The following is an 8,670-nucleotide window of genomic DNA, read 5'->3' on the forward strand; positions in this document are numbered from 1 at the left end:
CTGGACTTGCCGTCAGGTGAGAGCTTCCAGAATTAGCCATAGTTTCTGGGGTGTGGGGGCGCCAGGCAGCTGGGTCCCTGCTGTGGACAGTCTAATGCCACCGCCCCCATGCCCCCCCACCCAGGACGAAGCTGCCTCCGCCTAGTTCCCAGTCTGGCCCCTCTGCAGTGCCAGCTGGGCCGGCATGCATCAGCATCCCAGCTGGCCGCCCCCTTTGCCCGCCCCTGGCCAGGCTGCGGTCCGAGGCCACTCCTCCCCTCCCCTCCAACCACCCTGGACCCCCAGGGGATGTTTGGAACCCTCTGCGGACTTGAAGCCCACTGTACGCTGATGACACCCCTCAGTCCCGCCAACCCTGCCGTCTGTGCCACCCGTGCGGAGCTTTCTCCTTCTCAAAGGGCACCGGTGGGCGGGCGGGCCCTGCCAGCTTCTCACCGGGAAGAAGCAGCCGGGTTCCGTTATCAAGGAAGCTCATTACATGGGGTGTGGCCACTCAGGGTCCCCTGAGGCCACGCCACCTTCAGTGGACACCGCAGGCTGGGGGAGGAGGTGCCCAGCCCCCGAGGGTGACAAACAGAGCCGGAGGCGGGGCTCCGCGCCGCCCATAAAGGCAGGAGCTGCCCGCGGTGGCCAGGGCCCGAGATGCAGGGGAGCCGAGCGGCCGTGGCCTTGGGGCCCGTCGTCCTGGCCATGGCCTTCCTGTGCCCTGTGGCCTCCACAGTGGACACCTGTCCAGGTGAGTCAGATTGCAGGTGAGTGGGACCTGACAGCCTGCACTCACCGCCCCTCACGGTGTGCCCTCGCGCATGTTATTCTCTAGACTGTGCGCGTTTCAGCACCATCTGCGGGGGGACCTGCCTCAGGGTCCTCATGGGGTGGGGGGGGGCAGCAGCATCCCATCCCAGTGCACAGTGAGTGCGGGGGTGGGGAGGGCGCCCCCGGGGCTGGTGTTGTGTTATCACCGGCCCCAGAACTCACACCCAGTGCAGTGGGACTTTCGGGAGGAGGCCTTCCAGCCTTTGGGGACAGACGGATCCTGCTGTGTCCCAGAGGTGGCAGAGTGAGGGAATCATCGTTCCCACAGGCTCCCGACCTCCTTCCCACACCCAGCTCACCGCTGGTCGGCCTCTCCACCCCTGGGGGGCTTTCCAATCAGGTGTCTCTCGACTGCCCCTGGAGGGGGAGGGCACGGTGTCCTGCAGCCAGGTGCTGCCTCTGAGGGTCCCAGGTGTCCTGGGGTGACTAACATGGATAAGGTGGGACTGGGAGAAAGAATTCCCACCACGTGAGTGGAGAAAGGCCCGGAAAGAGCCAGGAGGGGACACACACGGGGCCCCTCCCCGGGTGACAGTGCAGAGGGTTCACTGCCTTCTCTAATGTGTCTCACTTTCTAACTGTCCAAAGTGGCCAACTGTTTACTTTGATGAGCGAAACTTAAGCACATTGAAATGCGGGGTCTGTGCTGGTTCTGGCCGGCGAGGCCTGGGGGAGGACAGGCCACCACGCAGGGAGAGGGCCCTGCGTCTCCCTGAGTCCCCAGGTTGTCTCTTCCGAGGCCGACTCAGTTTGGGGCCCACACACTTAACTCTAAGGAGCAGACGGACCTCTGGCTCCAGTTCCGCCGGGCGGGCCCTGTGTCCTTGGATCCCAGGGCCCTATGTGGACCCCTTCCAACTCACGCAGGTCGAGGCCACGGCCCAGAAATGGGGTGACCCAATCCCCCAACTCTCATAAATATTTGCTAGTTATTGAAAGTACCCGCTGTTGATGAAGCTCTGTCTAATGGTCAGGAGTGACACTAACGCTTGGGAAGCTCGCACGTGTCTAGCCCACTCCTCCCCAAAGCCTGGTTTCTATTCTCACGCCGCAGCCCAGGCCAGAAGCCCAGGGGCTGGGGTGACACGTCCAATGACATACGGCCTGGGGAGCTGGGTTCCCCTCGGGCAGGGAGGACTCCACGGCCAGGCCCTGCCCTGCACCACCGCCCTGCCCGCCTGCACACCGGGGTGGGGAGGGGCGAGGATGGACGGGCCCTCAGCAGAGGCAGGTGGCACCGGCCACAGAGGTCTGCCAGGGCCCGAGGTCGCCAGGGTGGCAGGTGCCCTCGGGCGGGGCGCACACACTGACGGGAGGTGTGCTTCTCCGCAGAGGTGAAGCTGCTGGGACTGGAAGGCTCGGACAAGCTCAGCATCCTCCGGGGCTGCCCGGGGCTGCCCGGGGCCGCGGGGCCCAAGGGAGAGGCCGGCGCTGCTGGAGGGAGAGGTGGGTGCTCCGGGTGGGGAGGGGCGGGGCACCGAGCTCCTGTCCTTGCCTGGTTAGACCTCAAGTGGGTCTGCGTCCCCGTGTGTCTCAGGTGGGGCCGTGGGTCTGGCCCCACTCAGCGCCGGTGTCCACCCAAGCCTGAAAATAAGAGCCAGTCTCTTAAGAATTTATGAGCTCACATCTGGACCAATTTTCATGGACTATCTGACCCAACGCCTATTCACTAGGCCTGGGGCGTGTAAGTGAAAAGCAGCTGGGGGACGGGGGGACATGGTCTTGGAGGCAGGACGCACATTCCGAGGGTGTCCAGGCTCAGGGGCCCCCGTGCAGGTGCCCTGGGAGGCCAGTCACCCCTGGCCTCTCTCTGGAGACGAAGTAGAGCCTGCATGGAGGCCCAGCCCACGGGCTCGGACACAGTGCAGAGTGGGCTCCTCCCATGTGGGTCCTCCCGAGGGGGACCACAGCGTGGGGGGCTGACCGTGTCCTGTGGACACCTGGTGACAGGGTCTCTGAGGGCATGGTCCTTGTCCCAGGCCCATGACTAGATAGCAGAGTTCTGTGCAGGCTCATGGGCCTGGCTGGGTACCCAGAGTCAAAGGCTGGAACCCAGGAGGTACCCCAAGGAGCTGGCCGACCGCCCTGGGCCCGAGTTCCAGGTGCCACCTGCTCTGCACCATGCAGCTGGCTGCGGGGTCACTACCAGCCATGGCCGCCACCGGGCTGTCCTGGTGGCAATGCTGAGAACCACTGGGGCTGGAGGGACAGGGAAGGACTTCACCCTGGGAAGACCCCCGATGTGAAGTGTTGGGGCGCGTTTTCCTCAGTGCTGTGTGTTTGGAATTTGCAGGAGAACGGGGTTCCCCTGGAGCACCCGGGAAGGTGGGGCCAGCGGGGCCCAAAGGTAACCGAGGGACAGAGAGCAAAGAGCCCTGGGCAGGGCCCCGGGACTGTCTACAGGGAAATGAGACAGACAGACAGAGGCAGAGCGTCCGTGTCAGAGACGGAGGATGAACAAAGGGAGGTGGGGGCACAGATGGAGGGAGGGAGGGACCGGAGAGACAGAGGGACCCGGCCGCATTTTCCATTTCCATGGTGCCTGGGCCACTCCCCACCCCAAGTCCTGGGCCCAGGGACTGGCTGCCGAGCCAGCTCCCCTGAGTGCCCTCCCCTGCAGGGAGTCCCCGCACAGTCCCACCTCTGTGAGCCAACGATGGAGCGAGGAGGAGGGAGCAGGGGGCTCAGGGCCCTGCCCACGCGCCCTCGAGAAAGCACAGCAGTTGGGTGGTTTCCGGACCCGACAGTTGGCCGGTGTCCCACCAACCCCGACGTCCTGGCATCAGGGCCCTGTTGTCCTGTCTTCTCCAGGAGACCGCGGGGAGACCGGTGGGCGTGGAGAGAAGGGTGATCGGGGAGAGAAAGGTGAGCCCCTCCCAGTGCCCTGGCAGGCTTTGTGCTGGGGCGGCCTCCGCAGAAGCCTCAGTGAAGCCCAGCAGGGTCCCCTGGCGGAGGGTCTCATGTCCCTGCCCCTCCAGGCAGCAGGTGGGGGGCCGGGGGCGTCTGTGCCAGGCGGTGTGTTCGCAGTCGGTGAGGCCCTGAGCCCCACTAGGACCCATGTGCGGGGCAGGCTGCCTTGTTGCGTGAATGTGGACAATGGCTTGTTTGTTTTCTGATCGACGCTCACTCATGAAAATATTTATAAAAAATCAGAAGAGGCAACAGACCTGCCCACAAGTAAAAAGTGCAAGGTTGGGACACAGACCCACATACCTGCCCCTGGGACTGTCCCCACCAGAGACTCTGCTGGAGACAGGGCTGAGCCGGGTGGACTGGGACAGCCCCGGACGAGATGGCCACACCAAGGTCCGGTCCCTACCTTGAGGTGCGGGGCTGACCGTCAGCCCCAGGCCACCTGGGAACTGGTGGCGCCGAGCATGTACAGGCGTGGCCTGACGCCCCAGAGCCAGAGTCGGGGCCTGCTCGTCAGCACAGGACCGTGTGCTCTGGGGAAGATCCTTCTCCGTTTGGGGTCCATGGAGCCATGAGGATGGGGACCCTGGTTTCTAGATGTGTGACACGTGTGTCCTCTCTCACAACACACAGGAGACTCCGCACAATCCAAGTCCTGTGCCACAGGTGACTGACCGTGCCGTTACCTGGTTCCTGAGCTGGACCTGCTCCCGGCTGGGGGGCGGTCGAGCAGAAGGCCAGCCTCACAGGCTGGTGGGACAGGACCCAGAGGGTCCACACCCAGGTTTACTCCTCAACTACTCAAGGGCAGGCAGTTCATGCTCAGAGAACCTCCTTTAGCCCAGGGAGTTTTTCTGGAGGCAGGGACACCGTTCCCTGGAAGACCCGGGCCCTGGGGACCAAGATGGGGGCACCTGGGGGTAGGGGTGCCCTTGGGCGTGGGGCTACATCAGCCCCAGGCCTTGAAGCCCTCCCTGCCCATGTAGACGCCCGCTGCCCCTGCTTCTCCCTCCTGGCTCCCCAGCCCCGCCCTGCCCAGGGCCCTGCCCCAGCGTCCCCCTCCCGGTCCCCTCCCAGGACCTCGGAACTGCAAGGAGCTACTCACCAGGGGGCACTTACTGAGCGGCTGGCACACCATCTACCTGCCCGACTGCCGGCCCCTGGTCGTGCTGTGTGACATGAACACCGACGGCGGGGGCTGGACCGTGAGTGTCGGGGCTCAGGGCGGGGCGCCTTTGTCCCACTGTCCGGATCCCAGCTGTCTTGGCTGGCACCCCCCTTCACTGAGGACAGAGAACCAGACAGTGGGGCGAGGCCCAGGGGAGGCCCCGGTCGCTCCAGCTGTGGAGCTCTGGGCGTGTGCCCCACCCTCTCTGAGCCCCCACTTCCTCCTGTGTCACCGGTGGGCACCGTCTGAGAGCCCCTGGGTCTGTGCTAAGGCTGACAGGTGGCACTGGGCAGTGCTGGGTGACCTCAGGGCTGCCCCCCCTGCCCCCACAGGTGTTCCAGCGAAGGAGCGACGGCTCCGTGGACTTTTACCGGGACTGGGCCGAGTATAAACGGGGCTTCGGCAGCCAGCTGGGGGAGTTCTGGCTGGGCAACGACCACATCCACACTCTGACCGCCCAGGGTAGGCCCAGGGCCGGGCCCCTCGTGGGCCTGGGGCCCCAAGACCCACCTGCCCCCAACCTTAGCCTGGGCCACCTGGGGCCGAAAACAGCTGGCCCCCCCCACACGTGCTTTCTGAGACCCTTGTGCTCTTAGCTGCTGAATGCCCATGCGAGAGCTGGTGGATTATCAGGGTTCAGCCTGGTGCCCAGCCCTGACCTCGCCCCCCACTGCATCTAGTCCCCTGAAGTGGGGGCTCAAATGCAGGGAGGCTGCCCCCATCCCATCCTGCCAGCCCCCAGGGGGACCCACTTGAGCCAGGACAGCCTCTTCACCCCCTGGCTTACCTGCCAGGGTCACCCTGTCGCTGGGCCTGCCCTTTGCTCCCTCTCTGCTGCCCAATCACCCCATCCCAAGCTGGCGCTCCCAGAGGAAGGTAGAGCGGTTTCCCGTCCTGGGCTGTGAGCAATGCCACAGCCCGCTGCTGGCTGGAGGGGGGCAGCCCGTGTTGGGACCACGAGTAAGGGATTTGGGGCTCGGTGAAGGACCCGTGGGAAGGATGTTTCCGTATCCCTTACTAGCCCAGGACTTTCTCTATGACCCCGAGGAGATTCCCCTGGGATGCCGAGTCCCCATATTCCCTAAAAATGAGGCCAAGTCCCAGAGGCAGAGGGTCCCTGCTGCCGGCACCTGAACGCCTCTGTCCTCAGGGACCAGCGAGTTCCGCGTCGACCTTGTGGACTTCCAGGGCGGCCACCAGTTTGCCAAGTACCAGTCGTTCCGGCTGGGGAGCGAGGCCGAGAAGTACAAGCTGGTGCTGGGCACCTTTGTCGGGGGCAGTGCTGGTGAGCGCCCAGCCGGGCAGGCGTGGGGGGCAGGGCGAGGCTGCTCGCTCTCCCGGCTTTGCGTCCTCTGGGTGATGCACGGTGGTGGCTTCTCCTCGCCCCAGTTCCTTCATCCACACGTGGGGACAACATGGCCCCCACCTGCTTGTCCCCACAAGGATGACACGGTGGTGGTGTCATTCTTACCTGCCATCGGGACCACAGTGGGACCTGTTCTGTGACGCCGGAGCAGTCTGGGTTGTCTCGGCCATGTGGCCTCCCCTCTAAGTGGCAGGGTATCTGCCAGCTGGCAGGCACAGACCAGGCAAGGGGGTGCGGAGGCTGCTACGTCGGCAGAGTAGGGGTTCCCTGGGGCCACGTCAGCGCCCCCCTTGGACTTTGCGGGGCTCGGTGCGCACAGCCGGGCAGCCCTGGCCGGGGCCCAGCACCCAGGACCCTCCCGTGCTGTGTGTGAACGCCCACCCTTCCTTCTGAGCAGGCGACTCCCTGACGGACCACAACAACCTCGCTTTCTCCACCAAGGACCAGGACAACGACCGCAACCCTGGCAACTGTGCCGAGCAGTACCAAGGAGCCTGGTGGTACAATAACTGCCACATGTCCAACCTGAACGGTCGCTACCTCGGGGGCCCCCATGAGAGCTATGCAAATGGCATCAACTGGCATTCAGGAAAAGGGTACAATTATAGCTACAAGGTGTCGGAGATGAAGGTGCGGCCCACCTAGGGCGTGTGGGCCGCCCGGCGCGTCTTCCACCAGGTCCACACCTGCACAAGGAAGGGGATACGCATCCCTGGTCATCCTCATGGAAACAAAGAGCTTTATCCTGCTTCCTGCCCCTCCTCAGGGACCCTCAGCTTCGCACCCTTGACCGGGGGCCAGCCCTTTCTCTCCCACCTGCCCGGATCAGAGTGGCCGGTACCCACGCCTCGCCCACAGCACGTGTTCTCAATAAAGGCGTTGGCTCACCACACAGGTGCCATCATGAGCTGCATCGGCCGGTCCCTGGCCGTGGGCCCCTTTCTGCGTGCCTATCCATGCCCCTCGGTGACTTGGCACTGTAGGAAGTGTCTGGTGGTCTGAGGCATCAGCGAAGCAGGGCCCGCGGTACCTGCGCGCCAGCGGAGTTCAAGGACACACAGCCACGGTTGCCCCTCTGTGGCCTGCGGCTGCAATCTGCTCTCCCCGGCAGCCTTCCAGCCGCAGGCAGAGCAGAGCCACGGAGACAGGGACCACAGGACCGCAGGACCGGCAGCCCCTACCAGCCGGGCGTTCAGTCCCGGTTCCAGCCTCCTGGCCACTCCGGCTCTTCCCACGAATCTGCAAGCCCAGACCCTGGTTCCCCGGGGGGGACCTGGTGCGAAGGAAACCGTGTGCCTGCACGTCCCTCCCCAAATCAAAACTAACACGCAGCGAGGCAGGGCCAGGGGCAGGTCTGCTCCAAGCGCCCTGGCTGGGGGCAAGGCCTGGCCTCCCTGGGAGCGTCCAGGGCGGAGCTGCTCTGGGCTGAGCGGGGCGTGCAGGAGTGAGACGCCCTCTCTGCGGGGCAGGACAGCGCTGCAGGGAGCCTCTGTCACTGCCCACGTGGCAGCCCCTCCCCCCCGCACCCCCCTACTGTTAGCCCATACCCACACCCCCTTTCCTCCAGGCCAAGGAAGGCCGAGGCTGCCAGGGTCCCACGGGCTGGTCTCCCCGGCCATTGTCACTAGACGCCCCACTTAGCTAATGAAGACAGACAACCCCGCCCCAGGGAGCGCCCAGGGTGCAAAGCCCCCTTTGGAGCACAGGGGAATCCCTGTGCACTCGGAAGAGTCCCCTGGTCTCGCTGGGGGAACGAGGCACCTCCCCATAGCCTGGGACAGGCAGTCTCTGTGGGCACCCGGCTCCCTCGGGCCCCCCTTCTCCAGACCGTGAGGCCTGTCTGGCTGGGTGGGCTTCCACACCGTGGGGCATGCGCAGGGGGATGTTGGCAGAGTCTGTGCTGACCCCTGGCAGGACAGGCCTGCGGTGCCCCATCCAGAGTCCCAGTGGAGAACCCCCAGGCCCAGGGCCAGCCCACTGCCTCTCAGGGACATGCCGGCACTGCAGACGCTGTGATGACAGCCGTCGACAGGCAGGCACCTTAAACGGGAGCTGGCATCAGCAGAACAGACTGCCTGATGCTCAGGGACCCGTAGCAGGGGCCTGGCAGCCACAGGGCCGGCGGAGAGCAAAGGAGCTTCATTGGATGAAAGTGTTGCCCCCAGCCCTAGCCTGTGTGGCTCAGTGGGTTGGAGCTTCACCCCATAAACCGAAAAGGTTGTGGGTTTGATTCCCTGTTGGGGCACATAACCAAGCTGTGGGTTCGATCCCCGGTTGGGCAGGCAGTTCCATGGAGCCTCCGTTGCAGCTCCGAGGAAGAGCCTGGGACCCGGAGCTGCGGCAGTGTGTGGGTCTGCGCCGTCTGTCCAGGAGTTCCCGGGAAAAGAAGGGCTGGGGAGAGCGGAGC

The 8,670-nt window shown here is 64.9% G+C and overlaps 1 protein-coding gene across 1 annotated transcript; it reads left to right on the forward strand.

Moving 5' to 3' along the window:
- The first annotated feature begins 616 nt into the window (after positions 1–616).
- Positions 617–7,147, forward strand: LOC112306606 (ficolin-1-like). The gene is made up of 9 exons (XM_053915328.1): positions 617–736; positions 2,149–2,262; positions 3,110–3,163; positions 3,628–3,681; positions 4,363–4,395; positions 4,807–4,934; positions 5,230–5,359; positions 6,048–6,182; positions 6,661–7,147. Exons 1-9 carry the CDS (start codon positions 643–645, stop codon positions 6,906–6,908), a joined length of 990 nt encoding a protein of 329 aa, XP_053771303.1. The 5' UTR covers positions 617–642; the 3' UTR covers positions 6,909–7,147.
- The last annotated feature ends 1,523 nt before the right edge of the window (positions 7,148–8,670 follow it).

Source organism: Desmodus rotundus, chromosome 1, assembly GCF_022682495.2.
Source record: "Desmodus rotundus isolate HL8 chromosome 1, HLdesRot8A.1, whole genome shotgun sequence".
In the NCBI taxonomy this organism is placed as follows: Eukaryota; Metazoa; Chordata; class Mammalia; order Chiroptera; family Phyllostomidae; genus Desmodus; species Desmodus rotundus.